This window comes from Lycium ferocissimum, chromosome 11 (assembly GCF_029784015.1).
Source record: "Lycium ferocissimum isolate CSIRO_LF1 chromosome 11, AGI_CSIRO_Lferr_CH_V1, whole genome shotgun sequence".
NCBI lineage: Eukaryota > Viridiplantae > Streptophyta > Magnoliopsida > Solanales > Solanaceae > Lycium > Lycium ferocissimum.
The window spans coordinates 43178553-43201152 of record NC_081352.1 but is presented as its reverse complement, the minus strand read 5'-3'; the positions used below and the strand labels follow the sequence as shown (position 1 = coordinate 43201152).

Here is a 22600-nt window from a genome sequence, read left to right as displayed (position 1 = left end):
CTGTCAAGTTTTACAAAATTTTAATTTAATTCGTTTAATTACCAAAAAAATTAATAAAACTTATTTTTACTTTTTTATGCCAGTACATAACATATAAAAAAAATTGAATTTTTTTTTGACAGTTTTTTATCACTTAATTTTGGCTACATGTTAATGTGTTAGATTGATCATATCTCATAGGCTAAGTTTTGCCACCCTTACCTCTGCCAGACAATCTAAGTAGAAGTTTGAACTTATCTTCTTTATAATGTGAACAAAGATCCTACGTATGCCGACTATTTCCTAATTTAGATTTATAATAGTCTTCAACTTTATAATATTCTTCAACTGCTCCTATAAGTTCTTCTACGCTTTCCTGCACAGCAACTCTGAGTTTTGCTGATTTGAATGTTGATGTTGAAACATCAGCTGAAATTGACGTACCTTGATGGCTACCTCTGAATTCTGAAATATTCTCAGCGCTATCTTTTGACTTTGTGTTTTAGTTAATTCAATGGCTATCTTTATTATTTCCTATTAGTATCAATGCTATATATCTTTTGACTTTATATTATTCAATTCAGCCTTTGAGTTCCCACGTGTTAATTTCTCCTTGATTCTTCATTTTCCACCTTGGAATCACCAACTAATGCGACCTTTGTTAGTTTGATTTTAGTTATAATATATAAACTGCTGCAATATGGAGTACTAATTATTGTTTGATTATTTGGATTGTAGTGAAACGACTCTTATAACAAATTAAAAGTCAAAACTACCACATGTCTCGATCAGATTAGGCGTCAGAACCACAAACATCAATATCAAAATGTATGGATAAGTTATTTCATTAGACATTTTTTTTTTTTTACTGAAGTGCAGCGTACTCAATATTGACGTGGACAAAATATTACGGAGTAATAGTAGAAGATACTGTAGTTTATTTACTATTACACGTATTCAGGAAATAAAGACAGAAAATAAGAGAATAGCTTCCTCAAGAAATATCTCGCACTGTCAGAAGCAACGATTTTGCGTATATTTTGTATGATGTAAACATTTTTCGTAGAAAACTTGTCTTGTAAAACATACCATACGTTAGTATTTGTCACATCATTTTCCTAGTATTAGTTGTTTTTTTAATACAAATATATATGAAACTCCATGTCAAGATGGACATGGAGGCAGTCTTTTGGCAAAACATTTGAGTAGTAAAGATCGACGTATTGATTTAAACATGTGAAGTCGAATAAGAGTAAGGATAATTGTGAAAAAAGTAACTTATGTTCATTAAGTTATTTCTCGAATATTTCATGCAGGAAAATGTTTGAAACACTTCAAATAATCTTATCAAAGAAAATAGTTAAGTAAACCATTTTACATATATATATCATACCTAATATAATGCATTTAGTAAATTTCTTGCTCAAGTTGGTTATTTAAACCATTTTACATATATATATATATATATATATATCATACCTAATATAATGCATTTAGTAAATTTCTTGCTCAAGTTGGTTATTAATACAAATACAATACTCCATGTTAGAGATCATCATATACTATAATCAGTAGTGGGGAGATAATTAATGTAATCATACGAAGGTGCTCTCACATGGGAAGGTCCGACTAATGTGCCACTTCAATCAAAATCTTGTGTGATAGGAGTAATTATTTTTCACCAATTGTCAAGTTGCCAAGCAGGGTTTATTAATATGTTGACCCTCGGGCCCCGGCTAAACCAGTATTTTCATTATTAGTATTAACGGGGCTGTATTTAGTACGCCATATTGACCCCAAACAGAAGGCAACGTTCTAGGAAAGGCGCATGGCATAGTTGCATGTTTGTCTAAATCAGAGAGCAATCGTAATATGACGATAACATAACATACGCATATATACACCGTCACCAGCCAGCCTATTTATTCAATAAAGCATTTGCAACTAGCTTTTCGTTTTGCATTAAGCCAGGTAGCCAACACCTTATTCAAACATTCAGCAGCCGCTGTATTAGTTTTATATAAAAGCGGATTATATTGTTATTTTAGTTTCACGTTGGTAGGTGGTATAGTGGAACTGTCTAGATCTGTTTCTTCCTCTTTCGTCCTACTAATTCTTTTTCTTAATTATCTCTGGAAGAAGAAATTAAACAAGGCAGAGATGAAGAATATGCTGCCCTGGCAGTGGGCAACCGGAAGATCATATGGTCTATTTGGCATAAGCTTATACTTCTTGTCCAACATCATCATGTTTAGTCTACTGGTGGAGACAGGGGTAGCTCAAAGAAACACAACCAGTGCCACCACTGATCCTTCTGAAGGTGCGTTCGTTCCATTTTCCCTGTTTTACTATCACTGCTTATTAGTCCTCTCGAAATTTCTCTGTTTTCGCCTCAAGTTCTTAATTACCATTGAAAGATTCGTGATTCACTGATAATCATCTATTTACATATACCAAGTTGAAATTATAGTTAATCATGTGCTGTTATAGGTTGAAATATATATTATAATTGTGTTGGCTAAATTAAACCAGATATACTTTTAACATTATATGATATTCTATCACTATTCACTTTAGACCAAGCTCTCACCGTTTTTCTCAAAAAAAATCGCTCCATTAAGAGTATCTATGCACATTATATTTAACTTATATAAATTTCTTCAGGTATCAATGTGATACTATGTTCGTACACTCAACTTTATCCCTCTGCCCTCAGATTCATTTGTTGTGATACTTTTTTTGTGAGATAATAGCTCAAATGATCACTCAACTACGGATAGTTCACCCAAGAAGTCATTCAATTTTGTTTTCTAACCAAAAAGTCACTCAACTAAGATAGTCCACTCAGAAAGTTACTCAACTTTGTTTTCTTACCCAAAAGTCAGTCAACTATTGGTATTTCCTTTAGAAAGTCACTCAACTTATTTAAGTAATTTTTCCATTAAATTTTGTTGATATGAAATTTTTATTAAAAACCAATTTTTAAGAAATAAAAAGATACTCATTTTAACTATTTTATTAACTCGACCCGCTAATGTAAACAAACTATATCAGTCCCTCGATGCAATTGTTTGAAACTATTATTATTAGAGGAGTCAAAATGTTTTCTTTGATTATTATAATGATTTGCAGCATTTTATGTAGTTTAAAAAATGTGTAGTAAGATTTGAAATCTTTACGGACGAACTTCCGATGAAATTTAGATGAGTTAACCTTTATACTTTAAATCATGGGGGAGTATTTCTTAATTTAGGAGGGCATGAGGGTAAAATAAAAAAACCTCGGTTAATATATTTTTAGTGGGCTAGGTCAATAAAATGGTTAAAATGGATATCTTTTTATTTCTTACAATTTTGGCCTTAAATAAAAATTTCATGTCAATAAAATTTAATAAAAAATCACTTAAATAGGTTGGGTGACTTTGTAGGTGAAACACCAATAGTTGAGTAACTTTATTGTTAGAAAATAAAGTTGAGACACTTTCTGCGTGAACTAGCCATAGTTGAATGACTATCTAAAATATTATCTTCTCTTTTTGTTAGTTTGTTCCAAAATGTGTGACGACTTTCTATATTTAAAACCAATTAAATTATAAATTTCTCATTTTCTCTTTAATAAATTGATTTATACCAATTAAACAAAGAACGTCAATTAGAACGAAGAGTATTATATATTTGTACAAAATTGAATTATTTAATATTAAAATAAGCATATATGTTAGTAATTAAATATGATTGTTCGACTAAAAATATGTCAGATATGAAAATGACAGTTTGTTTTGCCTGGATGAGAGGACAGCGAAAATTTAGCAGTATTAGGAAAATTATTGTACGAAGTAATTCGGACTGGAGTGGATAACGACAGCTCTGTTAGCTGGCGGCTGATGAACCAGCGGTTCCATGGCGAAGACCGAAGCTAATCAACTTTTAAGTTATATAAAAAAAACAAAATACATAAGTACTTAATTTTTACTGTATCAATGCAATTTAACTGATTATATAGTATATACACTGTCAATCCAATTTAAATGATTGAAACAGGCTTTTCCTCTAATTCCTGATTAATAAATTACTGTTTTATTTAGAAAGTTACTTATTTTTATGGGTCAATTTTACATGATGATATTTACGCACTGTCACTTAAACTCTTGTTTGTGACATGTGCTTCCTTCTGATTATGTGAATGTTCCTTAATATAAAATTTCTATGACTATTTTTTTTAATCATTTTAGTATAATAATTTATATAATGTTATCGTTATTTCACTAGCAACATCATTTTATAGGCCAAACACATAAACAACCCCTTAAACTTGACTTTGAATTTTTATTTTGACACTTTAACTATGATCACTATCTATATTGAAAGCTCCAACTTGGTACAATTAGTAGTTTTATTCGGCGGTGAGCTGCGTGAATCAGTTAAATATACTCTCTCCGTTTTAAAATAAGTGGTGTTTTTATCATTTTATTTTGTTTCAAAGTAAGTGCTTCACAAAATTAAGAAGACATTATTTTTTTTCTTCCAATTTTATCCTTATTTAAATAAGTAGAGTTTTACATAGCCAACAAGCTATTAAAGAGTTATTTTTTCAAGACATTTAATTAACGGTAAATTAGTAAAAATATTTCTTACTTTCTAGAAACTAGTAGTTTTCTCAAGTAGTGTGACCAAACTAAAAACGTCATTTAATCATTAATTATGAAATGGAGGAATATGTTTTTCGTTTTTATTTTCAATTTTTTTTTTTTTTTTTGATTTCCAACCCGGTGTTCCAGATGCATATTGAAGCCCGACTATATCCAGATTCGCGCCACATAGGGCTACATTCGGGGAAGCGCACCCCTTCCAATTTTCTTTTTCATATCCAGGCCCATACCTCTGGTTAATAGAGAAGCAGCTCCATCAACTCCACCAGTAAATTCTTTTTTCTTTCTTCGTCATTCCCCTTCACCTTTGTTGGAAATATAAGGCAGGCCCTTGATAATATCATAGGGTACAAAGAGGATGGAAGAGGGAGACAAACATTATGCTCACTTCATATAGTTATAAAATACTCCACTCTTACATAATAACATTGCAAAGAGGGTATATATAGGTGCTAAAGGATAATTCTAGATATAAAACCACTAAATGCTTTCACACTTTCACTATGAACTTGGTCATCTCATAAACACAAAACCATGCACCTAATAACATTTAAATTTCTATGCATCTAATCACATAGATATCCTAAAAGCCACCCAGGTAACATCAAAGTGCATGAACTTGAAATATTCAAAATTATATTTTCAACAACCTTCTGGCGCTAGCTAGCCCCCACTACTTAATTCTATGTCCAGATTATCAGAAATACACAAACAGTTTCACTTTTAATCCTATTTGGAAATACAAACCAGTCTCTCGCTAATCACCGTCATTTGTATATGGCCTATCAAAACCTCAATACTTTGGATAATAAATACAAAGTTCCTCACCTAGTTAAGCATGACAAAATATGGAGTACTAAAATGCTGTAATACAATAATTCTTTTCCAGTAGAAACTTATAGTCACAATTTCTACTCTCAAGTTTAAATCTATTTTTATATAAGTTTGCACAATCTTTTACTATTACAAATATATTTCTTAAGTCAAATTAATAAGAATCTTTAAACTTCCTGTTGACTCTACACACTGTATACACACACGGTATCCACATGTGAATTTTCATTTTTTGGGATCATAATACTCAGAAAAAAGATGCATGTGAATCTGTAAAGGTAGTCTCATCTGATTTTATTTTATAAAGTATTAAAGTATGCAGGGTAGGCTGCGATAAAATAAACCCTTGTGGTCCGACCTCCCGGACCCTGCGCATAGCACGAGCTTAGTGCACCGAGTTGTCTTTTAAAGTATTAAAGTATGATGTGTATAGCAAATTACTTTATTTTCAAGACAATACTCATTATTTGAATATTGGGAGTACTTCTTCGTATTGCATTTACTTTTTTATGTGGCCTCTTTTCACCAACCTTAAATTTATTTTATAATGTTACTAAGCACCAGAAAGAGCTAGGGGCAGGATTCATCCGAATCTCTTTTATCGGAAAATTGCACTGAATATACAAGGTCAATATATATATATTTATATGATAGATATTGAATTCTTTTGTGATCTTCTATGTGTGTTCACTTTTTTATATTTTGAATAAATCTTGGCTTGCCACTGCTAAGCCTCATAAGGACCATTTGTCAAGTTACAAGCAAGTTGAAGAATTCAATTCCTGTAAATTTGGGCGAAGCCTTCCTCTAAACCTACGAATGACAAGGATCTTCCTCACACCAGAGTCACCTTCCTCTCACCAACCATTGAAGCTTCCTCCAAGCTTCCTCACACCTTCCTCCTACCTTCCTCCTACCTAGTTTTGGTCATTCTATAAATAGAAGTCAGGAAGCTTTCTATAAGCAAATATTAGATCATCACAAAGACAACCAAGAAAGTTGTGAATATCCTTGAGAGATTTGTGAGGTTTTTTTTTTTGAGTTTTTGTTAGAGCTTGTATGTCTCTTATTTCTATTCTTGAAAGTAATAGAAGTATTTTTCTCTCATATTAGCTTGACATCTTTAATTTCCCCAACAAGCCGTATCGAGCCAAGGTTCCGTTCGAGTATGCTCCGTGGTTGCAAGCATAGTACCGAACTTCCACATCGTAAAAAGAATTACCTCGGTGCTCGCATCACCGCCATTTTACCGGTCGGCTTTTTGTAATTTTGAAAAAATTGTGCGGTTGTCCCTCAATTTTTTTTGAAAATTATTCGAAGGTGAAAAATGACCATCGACGAGTCAACTTCATCTTCGGAGCTATGATTATGCTCACGGCTACCAACTACCGCCGTGGAAACCTCGATGGAAGAATTTCCTCATTGTAAAGACCTTTTCGATCCAACAGCCGAAGGGTATTAATCCCGACCCGCCCAAGTCAATAGAAATGAAGAAAATTAATAGAAAAACTATTAGTCAAATCCGACATGGATTGACCATAGTGTCTTCCACCACGTTGTACGTTGCAAATCGACGCCTACGCCTTTGGAAGAAGTTGGAGAAGACATGTACCGTGCCAAGACCGCTCGGAACAAGGCCCTTCGGCGAGACGCCTTGTCAATACGAAGCCTCAAAAGTGGAACTTCTTGCCGAACATACCAAACAGTTCTGCAGTACGGTAAATCAATTATCTTGTGTAAATGCCACTGGAGACGAAATGCAATCTACTACTTCTTAGTTCCTTCGATGGTTGGGAAACACTAGTTGTTACTCGCGACTCGGCCCAGGATGGCAAACTTACCATGTCCGTGGTCAAGGATGCATTGTTCAATGAAGAGGCAAGAAGGAAAGACATGTTACTGTGATCGGACTCATGCCGTTCGTGACGGAGAATCGAGGAAGATCACAAGGAAAACAACAAAAAACGAGTAGAGGAAAATGGCAAAGTAGAGGCAAAAGTCGGGGGGAGAGATCATCGATGGTCGCAAACCTTCTTATACCCGCCACCATTGCGGTATGTAGGGTCACATGAAGAAGAATCGTTACAAATGGCTAGAGGAGCAAGGCAGTAGCTTCTCAACCGAAGAACAAGGGTGAGAAGCGCTCATCACAATCTCGTGGTGTAGCATACTTGCGCACTACCCATGACGAGACATGCCTTCACGTCTCGTTATAAGACACGGAACGGGTGGTAGATACCGCGCATCCTACCACGTAACTCCCACAGTACTACTTCACGACATACAAAGTCGAGACTTTGGAGCGGTGAAGATACGGGTAATTCCAAGCCTTCCGGAATAGCCGGAATCGGCGATATACAAATAAAGATAGGTACCGGAGCACAATCACTTAAGGATGTCGGATACGTGCCGATCTTCTTCAATCTCTGTCGGTGGTATCTCTTGACAAACAAGGGTATGAAAACCATTTTAGCAGAGGCACATGGAAAATGTCAGGCGTTTTGACAATTGCTCGAGGACATGTTTGTGGCCACATTGTACAAAACGTATTTGAGAATTTGTACGAACGGCCTCGGCTTGTTACAGAGGAGGCTTCTCGAGATTTATGGCACCGCAGACTCGGCCACATGAGCGAGAAAGGGTTGACTACCTTGATGAAGAAGAATCTTATCAATGTTGACAAGAACGCCGCACTATTTCCTTGCAATCATTGTCTGTTGGTAAGCGACACGAGTATCATTTAATTTCACTTCAACAAAAAGATCGGAGTTGTTAAGTTTGGTACACTCGATGTCCGTGGTCTATGGAGGTTGAATCACTCGGTGGAAGGAGTATATTTTCTGACTTTTATCGATGATGCTTCTCGGAAAGTGTGGGTGTATTTCGAAGACGAAAGACCGTGTGTTCGAGTGCTTCAAGTCATTTCCGTCTTGGTGGAACGTGAAACAGAAAGAAAAGTTCGAAATGTCTCCGATCCGATAATGGAGGCGGTATACTTCCAAGGGCGTTCAATGCATATTGCGTAGCATATGGCATTCGACATGAGAAGTCGACCACGCACCCTCAAAGACAACGGCGTTCTTTGAAAGAATGAACCAGGACTATCATGGAGCCGTGTCGGAGCATGCCGAATATGGCTAAACTTCCAAAGCCATTTTGGGAGAAGCAAATAATACCACATGTTATCTCATCAACCGATCACCTTCGACCACTCAACTTTGAAGTTCCGGAGAGGCATGGACGGTAAGGATCTACATACTCACATCTTAGAGTATTTGGGTGTTCATCATATGCATACGTATCCAAAGAGCTCGCACGAAGCTTGATGCGAGAACTATCCCATGCATTTTCATTGGCTACGGAAATGAAGAGTTTGGATACAAAGTTATGGGATCCCTAAGGAGAAAAAAGTGATCGAGGAAACGGACGTTGTGTTTCACGAAAATCGGCAATAGAAGACATTGAAAAATCCACGATGTCTCGAAGTCAAACGAGGGTGCTCGAAGTTTCAAATGAAGCACGAATTGTTCTTGAGAAATAATGACGAAGTGGGAAGAAAACTCGAGAAGCGAGAAGATGAGGAGACGGAGAGAGGCCGAGCAAGGGGAGCCACAACCCACCTCACCGAACGTATCACACGACACGGATGGTAGCTTCTTCTCGTACGGCTCCAACCTGCCGTAGATCCGAACGAGGCCATATATACCATCAAAAAGGTACTCATCATCCGAATACCTTTTTGCTACCGAAGATGGAGAACCCGAGAGTTTTCAAGAAGCGATGTCTCGCCAGGATAAAGCAAAATGGGTCGGGAGCAAGAATGGTGATGAGTTAGAATCTTAAAAAATCAAACTTACGAGATCGTAGAACTTCCGAAAGTTTTAAGAACCGAGAAACAAATGGGTGTTCAAGTTAAAAAGAAGGATGCAAGCGGACAAGTGGTGAAACACAAGCTCGGTTGGTTGTCGAAAGGTTCCAGAAGAAAGGAATTGACTTTGACGAGATCTTTGCACCAGTTGTCAAGATGACCTCAATCCGAGTTATACTTGGCTTGGCAGGGCAGTATGAACTTGGAGCTTGAACGGATGGATGTGAAGACAAGATTTCTTCACCGAGATTTGAAAAGAAAGAAATCTATATGCGGCGCCAGAAGGTTTTGAGGTTTCAAGTGATAATCTCGTGCGCAAGCTATCTAAAGGTTCGTATGGTTTGAAGCGACGAGGCACAAGGCGGTGGAATGAAGTTTGACCATGCATGAAGAGTCAAGGCTACGTTTGAAGAAGACTACGGATGAGTGTGTATACATCAAGAGACTTCCCGTACGGTACCATCTTCATCATTTTCTACTATGTAGATGACATGTCGATCGTTGGGAAAGACAACGAAGATAAACCAACTAAAGAAAAGAACTATCAAGTCTTTTGATATGAAAGACTTAGGACCGCTCAACAAATTCTTGGGATGCAAATCACTCGAGACGGGGAAGAATCGTGCAGTTATGGCTATCTCGAAAGCACATGAACGGGTGCCTTAGAGATTCAACATGAATAATACCAAACCGATTCAGTGTTCCACTTGCGAATCACTTCAAAGTTGAGCAAAAGAACATGTCCCACATCCAAGGAAGAGATCGGGGAGATGTCGGCGGTGCCCTATTCTTCGGCCGGTTGGAAGTCTCGATGTACGCCATGGTATGCACACGGCCGATATCGCTCACGCAGCTGGTACGGTGAGTCGGTTTCTCTCTAACCCGGGAAGGAGCATTGGGAAAGCTGCTCAAATGGATTCTCGATACTTGAAGGGTACCACGAAGTTATGTCTTTGCTACGGCGGAGTGATCCAGGGTCTTGGAAGGCTATACAGAATCTTTGATACGGCCGGAGATATCGATAGTAGAAAATCTACTTCGGGATATATCTGTTTTTGCGTGGAGAGCTATTTCGGCAATCAAGATTGCGTATGTGTCGCTTTATCTACAACAAGCGAATACATTGCCGCCACGAAGCCGTAAAGAAATGTTGTGGGCTAAAGCGCATCTCCAAGAACTGGGATCCCAGAAAGAGTACAAGATACATTGTGACGTCGGGAGTGACTTGAGCAAGAACTCCATGTATCATTCCCGTACAAAACATATCGATGTTCGGTATCACCGGATACGCGAGACGATTGATCAACAACTGTTCGAGACTAGTTGAAGATCAACACGGAGAATCCATCGGACATGCCGACAAAGGTGACACGAGATAAGCTAGAACTAGCGCGAGACATAGTCGGGATGCTTGTTCGAATATGCTGGAAGTGAGAATCAAGAATTCAATTTCAGGGACATATCCGACAAGCAAATCAAGAATTCAATTCCTAGAAATTTCTACGAAGCTTCCTAAACCTATGAATGACAAGGGATGCTTCCTCACACCTAGGAGTCACCTTTCCTGACCTCACCAACCATCGTTTCCTCCAAGCTTCCTCACACCTTCCTCCTACCTTCCTCCTACCTAGTTTTGGTCTATAAATAGAGAAGCTTGTAAAGCTTTCTATAAGCAATATTAGATCATCACAAAGACAACCAAGAAGAGTTGTGTAATATCCTTGAGAGATTTGTGAGGTTTTTTTTTTTGAGTTTTTGTTAGAGCTTGTATGTCTCTTATTTCTATTCTTGAAAGTAATAGAAGTATTTTTCTCTCATATTAGCTTGATACTTTAATTTCCCCAACAGTATACACACACGGTATCCACATGTGAATTTTCATTTTTTGGGATCATAATACTCAGAAAAAAGATGCATGTGAATCTGTAAAGGTAGTCTCATCTGATTTTATTTTATATATTAAATATGATGTGTATAACAAATTAATTTTTAATAATATTTGACGACTTGTTTAAAGATGAGGACATTCAATTGAATTGGAAGTACTAGCTTGCATTGCACCGGTTGTCTTTTAAACCTTAAAGTATCATACTATAAATTACTTTATTTTCAAGACAATACTCATTATTTGAATATTGGGAGTACTTCTTCGTATTGCATTTACTTTTTTATGTGGCCTCTTTTCACCAACCTTAAATTTATTTTATAATGTGACTAAGCACCAGAAAGAGCTAGGGGCAGGATTCATCCAAATCTCTTTTATCGGAAAATTACACTGTATATACAAGGTCAATATATATATATTTATATGATAGATATTGAATTCTTTTGTGATCTTCTATGTGTGTTCACTTTTTTATATTTTGAATAAATCTTGGCTTGCCACTGCTAAGCCTCATAAGGACCATTTGTCAATTGTGACTAGAAGATCATCACGTTTGTGAACTGTTTATCTTGGCATCATTAATTAGATTCTCATAGTTGTGAGTTATTAATACTGCAGCCCGTATTTTGAACTCCATCTTCCAAAAATGGGGAATTTCTGCAACAAATCAGTGGAATATAAGTGGCGAGTTATGCAGTGGAGTCGCCATTGATTCAACTTCGATGCAAGAGTTAAATCGCGTCATCAAATGCGACTGTTCTGACAACAACGGAACTCTATGTCATATTACTGGCTTGTAAGTCACTCTTTTCCCCTACTCAATTCAACAACGGCCATATATTTTCATTAAAGGATTCAAAATATAAAGATGCAAACACATTAAGAAGTTAAGTTTTTTGGATTCAACGTTCTACTATATATACATGAGAGACATATAATTGTGCCTCCTAGAGGTGCTCCTTCTCAATCGTATATAGTCTTAGAGAGAGACATTTATGCCTTTTGTCATCCCTTAGCTCTTTTAGTCCGCGTTATTCACTTTAATGACATTTGTCTAAGAGACGAATCCAAAATCTAGAGATAATAGATGCTCCTTTTAATATATATAGCTAGAGACAGGTATTTACTTACCATGTAACTCTGACTTCTCTTTTCAATGGTTCTTCACAGGAAAGTTTATGCATTGGACGTCGTGGGTGAAATTCCAGATGAATTATGGAGCCTTACCTTCCTCAATGATCTGTACTTGCTTCCTCCTAATTGAAGTTTCATTATACAGTTCATGTTTTATCTCCCAACTACTGATATTTTAGTTACAAATTGCAGCAATTTGGCCCAAAATTACTTAACAGGCACACTGTCTCCATCCATTGGCAATCTGACTAGGATGAAATGGCTGTAAGTCTACTCTATTTCAGTTGTTTGTACGCGTGATAATTTTGATGTTGACGTGTTTGCAATGATTTAATGGTTTGGTTTCTCCAGGACCTTTGGCATTAATGCTTTGTCAGGGGAGATTCCAAAGGAACTTGGGTTGTTGACTGACTTACAATCATTGTATGTTCTCATAATTATGTCCTTTAGACCCTTTGTTTAATGATATATCATTGATCGTTGTATGAAGTGCATCGATCTTCATCGTTTCTTCTTCATCAATCTGCAGAAGTCTTGGCACAAACAACTTCTCTGGACCTCTGCCTTCAGAGCTTGGAAACTTAACAAAACTGACACAAATGTAAGTTACAATGCAGTGTTTTACATCTTAAAAACTGATCTTAATTGTTAGATATTTGCAGTTTGCATGGGAAATATGTTATCTGTTCATGAACCTCATATTGAATCTCGATGGTGTTGCGTTGTTTTAATTTACACATTAAACACAATCTATGTTCTGCTTGCTCTATTTTCATGCTAGTGGAGGAGTATAGTAATTAAGTCCTTCTCTGATTTTCTGTATAAAGTAATCATTCCTTATCTGAATAGTAGGATAAGCTATGCTTAGGTTGTTAATATTTGTCACATGAATTACAAAAAGATGCAGAAACAACTTGGCCAAGACATATAACTCTCATTTTACGTACGTTAGTATTGATCTTCCTTGCCCCTTTTTCTTTTTGTTTCTCGTTCCATTCTACATGTTTGAAGCTTTAAAATTCTAATTTGAACTTGCAACATACAGAAACAGAAAGGAAAGAAAAATAGTATAATATAGCACACATTTGAGACATAACAGATGCCAAACTATAAAACATAAAAAATACATGAGAGTTTCCATCAAACATAGGGAATGGAAGTTATTTTCTCCTGAATAGAGCCTTCTGTGATTGTTGAAATCTCATATGTATGTAGGATTTTTGCGAAGTATGAAATTCTTTTTCTTGTAACATAATATATGTAACATCTTTTATATTTCCTTAACTTTACTTGTTCTGTCATTTCTGTAGCTTTATTTTCTTTTTCTGAAAAAAATACTATATTGTTGTGTAGTTATTTTAATAGTGCTGGTGTTAGTGGACCAATACCATTGACGTTCGCAAAACTGCAGAACTTGGAACAAGTGTAAGAGCTCTCTGTCACATGTTCTTTTACTTGGACAAATTTGTGTAAATAAACCTCACTGGAAAATTAACTAGTCGGGTTTTCAGGTGGACTTCAGATAATGCTTTTACAGGGAGGATTCCTGATTTCATTGGAAATAATTGGTCAAAGCTTACCGTACTGTAAGACCACAGTTACTTGAACTATGTCCAGTTTGTTATTTTAATTCTTTTGAGAATGGTGTCTTACTTTTTCCATGCAGCACTACTATAATGCCATTCCTGCATCTCCTCTCTAGCATAGTCTGTGACTGATCTTTTTATTGCCACAGGAGGCTCCAAGGAAATGCTTTTGAGGGTCCAATACCAGCTTCCTTTTCCAACTTAACCTCTTTGACCGACCTGTGAGTTTTAATGACTTTTATCATTTTATTTCTAGTTTAGAATTCACTTTTACATTTACAGAATCTGATATTTCCTCTTCTACATAACTAACAGGAGAATAAGTGATCTATCCAATGGGAGCTCTTCATTTGACTTCCTCAAGAATATGAAGTCTCTAAGCAAGCTGTAAGGAACATGACATAGCACCGCATGCTGCAAAGCTTGACATTTTATTTCTTTTCTTCTTCTCTCACCAACTAAATATGGTATTTCCAGGGTTTTACGAAATAACAATATTTCAGGTTCCATCCCAACTAACATTGGAGAATATGAGAGCCTGTCACTACTGTGAGTTCTGAGCATGACAACATTCTTACTATCAACTTTTTAAGCCCTCATTAGTGTGGATCAAATTATCTCACTTAGATGACCAATGCATAAACACTTCTAACAAGTTCTGTGCTACTATATTCAACTCGAATTCAAGTGGAAGACATAGAACCCGTCATTGATCATTTACTAATCCTTTGGTCTAACTTTTATTTATCTTTTTCTCAGGGATTTGAGCTTCAACAATTTGACTGGGCGTATTCCAGATGCAGTTTTCAATCTGAGTTCGCTGACTCATCTGTAATGATTTAATATTTGCCGATCTTTTGAAACCAGATTAACGAGTCTTCATATGCTAATGCCCTTTTTAATCATCAGGTTTCTTGGTGATAACAAGTTAACAGGCGCCCTTCCAGCTCAGAAGACCCGGTCTCTCCAGACTATGTGAGTAACTCTTGTTTTTATATGGTTTCACCATCAAATATCCATTCTGTTGGAACGAATATGCTTTTCAGACATTTTCACTATCTTCTTAAGCAGAATGAAGGACTATTTCTGTTATAATTTATTTCAGCATCTTCCTTACTGGACTTTGAAGCCTTACTGGGCATTGCATGATAGGATAATACCAGAGGCTTTACTAGATTGGTTCATAATGCATGTAATTGTGTGTATAATTAAAGTTTGATCATCAGTTTAAATTGTCATATATATGATAGGATAAGCCTTCAGTTTGTGTGCAGCCTGGAATTTTCAAGATGTACCATAGAAAAGCCTTCTTGAACTGATGCTGCAATTTCATGTGACTGGAGCAAAGTCTAAATTGTTATTGCTCAACACCTTTTTGTCTCTATTTCTAAATCCCACTATCTCTCTAACTTAATCCCATCCCCATATTGACATTTTCTATATTTTGCGCACTAAAATATCTGAAATGTTTAGTAATTGTTGCTTAACATCCCATCTTTTCATGTAGAGATTTATCATACAATGGATTATTTGGAAGCTTCCCTTCTTGGATCAATGAGCAAAATCTGCAATTGTACGTATGAGAATAGCTGAAATTTATATAATGCTTCGCTTACTCTTTTTTCTCCCCCCCTTTTGGTCCCAGTTTCGACTGTGATCAGCATGCTAACTGATGCTTGACAACTTGCAGAAATTTAGTTGGCAACAACTTCACAACAGAACAAATAGAACAAGCCGGCAGCAGGTAATCAAGAATTTAGTTTGAACAACTTTGCAATTATAATTGTCTCTTTATTCGAACAAATTAAACGGGTGAATACTTTTGTCTTCAGTTCTCTGCCTTCGGGGTTAAATTGTCTTCAACGGAACTTCCCTTGCAATCGAGGATCTCCGAGATGTAAGTGCTTCATACAATTCCTTGACGACAAAAATCCTACTCCAAGTTTCTGGTTCCAATGTATGAATAAGTTTGAAATTTATTGTCCTACATTTTGTGTCTATAAAAACAATATAAGAATGGTCAATATTTAGTTTATTTAATTCGTCGAATATACCTAAATCTGTAATATTTTCCAACATTTTCTGTTCTTATGATATGTCGTTACTAGTGTTCTAATACAAAACTGTTTTACTGGTATGTTAACTTCTCACGCATGTATTTTCATAAACAGATTCCAACTTTGCAATTAAATGTGGAGGACCTCAAATAACATCTACTAATCAGATATTGTATGAGAGGGACAATGAAACTCTGGGCCCAGCAACATATTTCATGACTAATACAGGGAGATGGGCTGTTAGTAATGTTGGTCTGCATTCTGACCGTCCAAATCAGAGCTTCACAAGCTTCTCCTCATCTCAGTTTACAAACACCTTGGACTCAGAGCTCTTCCAAACTGCACGAATTTCCGCTGGATCACTTAGATACTATGGTTTGGGCCTTGAGAATGGTAATTATACTGTGAACCTCCAGTTTGCCGAGTCAGAAATCTTAAATCCCCCAACTTGGCGTAGTGTTGGAAGACGTGTATTTGACGTATATGTACAGGTATGCAGTAGTTTTAAAATGTTTTTTATCTACTTCTAGATTTTTAGATAACCATCATCTTGTCCGGTTTAAAATTGATTTTGATGTCTCAATGCTAATCAGGTTTTATTTCTGGGAAAAGCAAAGATTTTCTGTTTTGGCTATGGATCAATAATTTCTTATTTATTAATTAGATAAGATCCCGAGGTGTGTTAAGAGAGCTATGCTCAGCGTCCAGCGCCCCTTCACCGCCCCAGCTAACCATGTATGGAGGACCTTGAACACGGGGAAGAAAAAATAAAAATATATTTTTGATATATTTTCTCCTCAGAACAGAACAATCAGCTCCAGAATCTTTAGGTTGTCTTTCTTGTCTTATTTTCATTGCTTATTTGCCTTGAAGTCATTTTATTCACGAAGAAATATGAATGAAGATTTTGATGCTTGAATGCTAACTAGGAACGAGGGGAAGAAAAGAAAATACGCCCCCTCACGTACGGGCCTGATTCCTTTTTTTTTATTTTATGGAAAGCTTAAGCTGTTAGAGAAAAGGATAGAGAGAGATATATTTTTTCGTTTTTTTCAAATACATTTACTTAGTTCACTGTGTTGAGCCATTTAATACTGCTCACAACAAAAATGCATGTTTAGTAGAAATAATATTTTTCTCCTTTCCTGCCTTTAAAGCATAATTGACTTATTAATTTTATGATCAACTTTTTCCAGGGAATTCGGGAGTTGAAAGATTTTGACATTCGGAAGGAGGCTGGGGGACGCTCCCTCAGAGCTGTTCAAAAGCAATTTAAAGTTCAGGTTTCTGAAAATCATCTCGAGATACATCTTTTCTGGGCTGGAAAAGGGACCTGCTGTGTACCTAGACAAGGTACATATGGACCTTCCATATCAGCAATTAGTGCCACCCCAGGTATCCATGAATTACAGTGCAAAGTAAATTAGATTCTGAAAAGTAGGCATTGTATTGAGACTGCTAAGATTTTTACAGATTTTATTCCCACTGTTAGCAACCAGCCTCCTACTACAAAAAAGAACCGGACTGGTCTGATTGTGGGTATTGTTGTTGGAGTTGGAGTCATGAGCTTCATTTCAGTATTTGCTGTCTATTACCTAATTCAGAAAAGAAAACAGCAGGCTTTGGAGGATGAAGGTGAGAAATGCAAACTGATCCAGAATGGTTCTTCCATTTTTTGACTTTTAAGTGATTCATCTTTCTTTAAATTTAACTGCTTGCAAGTTGTTTAAGACCGGATCTTACAGGAAAGTCGGTTTACCAACACTTCCATTTCAAGGTTCTTTCTGTAAAAGTTTTCTGGAAATGTTTGTGGTTTATTTCTTGATTTCGACAATTTGGCAAGAGTTATTAATGCAAGGAGTCACCTCATGCATTCCTGCGTTTTTATTCAGCTTATGAAATAATGTATTATGTAAGTCCCAGAAATTGATTCATTTGGCTTATTAAAGACATGTTTCTCTTCAAATTTGCAGAGTTCCTGGGGATAGATACCAGACCCTACACTTTCAGCTATTCAGAACTTCGAGCTGCGACTGGTGACTTCTGTTCTTCAAATAAGCTTGGAGAAGGAGGTTTTGGACCAGTTTACAAGGTAATCCATTCTTCCACATGAATTGCTGAAGTAACTAGTGTTCCCAATATTACAATGTTTGTTGCACCTATAGCTCACATGTTTCTCAAATAGACCTTGTTCTTTTCAAAGCCTTTCTCTTGAGTGATTTCGTTATTTCCATTTGTAGACATTGTGGCCTCGATTAACTTATATCCCGAAAACACATGAACAACAAACAAATAATCTGCATCTCTGCCATCAAGAAATGTTTTGTGACTAAATACTTGTGCATTCTGAACATTGAACAAATTTTTGTGGTCCATAGGGAACACTTGAGGATGGGAGGGTTGTTGCTGTTAAACAACTGTCTGTGGCATCACATCAAGGAAAGAGTCAGTTTGTGGCAGAGATTGCCACTATATCTGCTGTACAACAGCGTAATCTTGTGAAACTCTATGGTTGCTGCATCGAGGGAGATAGACGATTACTTGTTTATGAGTATCTTGAAAACAAGAGTCTTGATCAAGCATTATTTGGTACTAATGAATACAATATCTTGGAATTTCTGTCTTTCCTCATATAAGAGAAGAAAAAACACTTTTCATTTTTATAGAATGATTAGTGAGATTTTGACTTCAATTGCGCAGAGAATGGATCCATATATCTTGACTGGCCAACACGCTTCCAGATATGCTTGGGAGTGGCAAAGGGTCTAGCGTATCTTCACGAGGAATCTCGAGTCCGTATTGTCCATAGAGATGTCAAGGCTAGTAATATTCTGCTTGATGCAGACCTAAACCCTAAAATTTCAGATTTCGGATTGGCGAAACTTTATGATGACAAACAGACTCATATACAAACTCGTGTTGCAGGCACAATGTAAGATCCTCAAAATTGAAGATGTCATATTCTTTAACTCGTTTCTATAGTTTTGTTTAATGAAGCTAGTGGATATTTTTTTTTTTTAATTGTAGAGGGTATCTTGCACCAGAATATGCCATGCGTGGACATCTGACAGAGAAGGCTGATGTGTTTGGCTTCGGAGTTGTAGCTCTAGAGATTGTCAGTGGTAGACCAAACTCTGACACGAGCTTGGAAGAAGACAAGATGTACCTTCTTGAGTGGGTAAAGTCCTCCTTTTTTGCTTGTAATAAAGCATTAGAACAATGAAATATAGTATGTGTTTACACCTTCGGTTGCTACTGCAAGTGGTTATGCGACTTGTAGCTTGTCAGGCATTTAATTCAATGGTAATAATGGAAGATTCAACAAACACCTTTTAGAATTAACGAAATCCATTTGTCCTTTTTAAAACTTTAATCTCTATTGTCGCGTTCGCACTGTGGTTCCTACATGTATCATTTAGTTCTAATCATATTCATACATTAATCTTTTCTAGGCTTGGCAGCTTCATGAGAACAAGCGCGAAACTGAGCTGGTGGATGCAAATTTATCTGAATTTGATGTAAACGAAGTGAAAAAAGTAATAGGGATAGCTCTACTATGCACTCAAACATCCCCAACACTACGACCCTCTATGTCCCGTGTAATAGCTATGCTTACTGGAGATGCGGAGGTTGCCACTGTAACTTCGAAACCCGGATATCTTACCGACTGGAAATTTAAAGATACAACGACCTTCATGACAGATCATTCTTCGCAAATGCACAATCCATCAGTGGGTACTAGTACAGCTGTCGATACAAATTATCCACCATCAAGTGGTGAAACACCAATGCTCCGATGACATCATTGGAGAGGGTAGATGAAATCTTATTTTTCAGTCAGAGATGAAGCAGGACATCAGATAATTTTTTACCCTTTTGTTTGCTTTGAAGATTTCATCTTTCTTTAGTTTCTTTCTGCATGTATTATAACCATTTGTGTATCGCTTTTCATTTGATGTGATATTCATTTTTTAGTCTGCTGAAAAATATATCAACATTTTATATTTTTAAGACAATTGAACTTTAGATTTTTCATTTCCTCTGTAATGAGCTTACTTATAGTCACAAGTTTCAAAGTTTCAGTACTCCCTCAGGTTCAAAATAAGTGTCCACTTAGCCTTTCCGTTTTGATTCAAAATAAGTTTCCACTTATACAATCAAGAAAGAATTAACTTTGTTTTTTAAGATTTGCCCATATTTACTCAAGGCAATAAATAGGCAAGAGTCTTATTGATCAAGGATGGTTAAGTCAATATACCTATTTTTTTCTAGGAGCTAGAGTTTTCTTATAGGAGTTAGCATTTTCTTAAGCAGTGTGAAAAAGGCTAAGTGCACATTTATTTTGAACCGGAGAGGGTATCTTTCTTTTTTGAATTTCATGCCTAATTAGATTTCATTACATAAATTAGGACGAAAAGAGTATTATATATTTATACAAAATTGAATTATTTAATTAGAATATATGTTAGTAGTAATTAAATTTGATTATATAACACTCCTAAAACTTATTCAAAGTAAAAGATATGTCAGCTATTATTACAAATATAGAGAAATGACAATTTTTTTTGCTTCTCCACTTCTGGTTAACGATAATTCTTCTTCGGCTATCCTTTCCTCTAGTTTCCTTTTATTTGTTCGTGAACTTAAAATTGATGTTAACTCTTTTCCTCTCACTGTGTGTGTATGTGTTTATATGTGGTGCGGAATTTGGGAGTGAAAATTGTAAGCCTGTTATTTATTTATTTATTTATTTATTTTTAATGTTTTTTCTTCTTCTAATTCTTCTAAGTATAACTAGATGATGAAATCCCGTGCTAGCACGGGCCCAACATAAAAAATAATACCACAATTTTTTTAGTCTGTCTAAAAAAAAAATATTTTTATGTTTAGAAATCATTTGACTTGAAACTTCCTCTTTAACCTTTAATGAAATGATTTAAATCTACACAAATATCTATAACTTATTTTAGACCACAAGTTTCAAAGATCTTTCCTTTTTTTTTTTTTTTAAACTTCGTGCCTAGTCAAACTATGTCACATAAATTAGGACAGAGAGAGTACCTTTTAGTAATATAATTATGAAATTTTTATTATAAAAAGTATTATAATTCAATTAACTGAAAATATCAATAAATTATTTTATTTAGTCCGCTTCTCTCATATATGACTTTTTTGGTTTGGTTCTCCAATTGAAAGATTTGAAATACACCTTCTCCTACCGAGTTTCATGCCATCATCTCTTTCTACTCAACAACACTGAAAAGCGCTTTTCGTCAAAGAATCCGCCGTAGTCATAAATTTTTAAGTATAGACCAACTTCATCATTTTAAGAAAATATGTGTATATGTTTCTTGACCGTTTATATTTCGCCTTCTTGATGTTATTCCTCATTATTTGTGTGAGACGTATGTGTCTAAACTTGTACCCAAAGGTATAAGTTTTTAAATCTTTTTGTTTTATGACATCTTTACAGGGATTGATGTGTTCAATTTAAATCGTTATTTCTTTTTTAGGGACTTTTCTCTTCTTTAAATTTTCTCTAAGCGTACTTACCATTTTTTTCTAAACTTATTATCATTACTTAAATGTCCTATTTTTTTTATTGTTGCAATTTTCTCCTACTTTTCATGTGTGGGCCCCACCTTTTTTTAGGGGAAAGATGGCCTGAATTATATTCATCTTCCACCTTAAATTTTCTTTATCTCTACTACTATGAAAAGTGAGAAAAATAAATTTGATTTTTTTTTACTATCATGGAAGAGTGCTTATTAACATGGGGTAGTTTTTTTAAAAAACAACTCTACTATTATAGAAGAGTGGGATTAATCTCCTTTTCATGTGTTTAATTTTTATTTTTTTATTTTTTATAATTTACTATTATAGGCATGATGAACAAATTTTATATTTTGGTTGATGTTGTTGTGGATTTTTGTGAAAAATGAAGATTTAATGTGTCTAAACTTATACCCAAAGGTATAAGTTTTAAATGTTTTGGTTTTATAACTTTTTTAACGTGTGGATTTTGTGTTCAATTTAAATCGTTATTTCTTTTTTTCTGAATTTCTCTTCTTTAAATTTTCTGTAAGCGTACCTTTAAGATTTTCTGAACTTATTATCATTATTTAAATGTCTTTTTTTTCTTTTGCAATTGTCTCCTAATTCTTCATTTGGGCTCCACCTTAAATTTTTTTTTTTTTTTAATGCTACTATTATAAAAGAGTGGGTCCTTAATTTTTTTTTAATTTATAGAAGAGTGGGCCGTAGTGGTGGATGACGATCCATATAGAAAATCATGTTTCTATATGTTACTAGAAGGCGTACGCCACACTTTGGATTATAATGTATCTATGTGTATGTAGTTGTGTTTGGGTAGTGATAATATATATATTTTATATTGCTAATAAACATACATAAGTTTTCGACAAACGTTTATGCATAATATATATATATATATATATATATATATATATATATATATATATATATATATATATATATATATATATGTGTGTGTGTGTGGGGGGGGGGGGGTATGTGTGTGTGTGTGTGTGTGTTTCAAAACACGATTAATATAACATTGTAGTTTGTGTCTAATAATCCGTATTCAAA

The 22600-nt window shown here is 35.4% G+C and overlaps 1 protein-coding gene across 4 annotated transcripts; it reads left to right on the top strand.

The window, feature by feature from the left end:
• The first annotated feature begins 2035 nt into the window (after positions 1 to 2035).
• Positions 2036 to 20026, top strand: LOC132038649 (probable LRR receptor-like serine/threonine-protein kinase At1g56140). Of its 4 annotated transcripts, none has more exons than XM_059429331.1 (24): positions 2036 to 2275; positions 11818 to 12010; positions 12385 to 12456; positions 12541 to 12612; positions 12700 to 12771; positions 12878 to 12949; positions 13702 to 13773; positions 13860 to 13934; positions 14084 to 14155; positions 14250 to 14321; positions 14412 to 14483; positions 14694 to 14765; positions 14844 to 14909; positions 15442 to 15507; positions 15625 to 15678; positions 15767 to 15831; positions 16106 to 16482; positions 17188 to 17386; positions 17465 to 17626; positions 17965 to 18083; positions 18370 to 18580; positions 18692 to 18923; positions 19019 to 19169; positions 19444 to 20026. In XM_059429331.1, exons 1-24 carry the CDS (start codon positions 2140 to 2142, stop codon positions 19789 to 19791), a joined length of 3102 nt encoding a protein of 1033 aa, XP_059285314.1. In that variant the 5' UTR covers positions 2036 to 2139; the 3' UTR covers positions 19792 to 20026. The 4 variants fall into 4 exon arrangements, with proteins under 4 accessions (XP_059285314.1, XP_059285313.1, XP_059285315.1 ...); XM_059429330.1 differs by having other exon boundaries at positions 2036 to 2299; positions 11833 to 12010; XM_059429333.1 differs by lacking the exon at positions 2036 to 2275 and adding an exon at positions 11350 to 11371 and having other exon boundaries at positions 11833 to 12010.
• The last annotated feature ends 2574 nt before the right edge of the window (positions 20027 to 22600 follow it).

Excerpts from the sequence above, each read along its gene's own strand:
- LOC132038649 (XM_059429330.1), top strand. The coding sequence starts at position 2,140 with ATGAAGAATATGCTGCCCTGGCAGTGGGCAACCGGAAGATCATATGGT. Across the intron at positions 12,457-12,540 it reads CTTACCTTCCTCAATGATCT|CAATTTGGCCCAAAATTACT; the intron begins GTACTTGCTTCC and ends TACAAATTGCAG. Across the intron at positions 14,156-14,249 it reads TTAACCTCTTTGACCGACCT|GAGAATAAGTGATCTATCCA; the intron begins GTGAGTTTTAAT and ends CATAACTAACAG.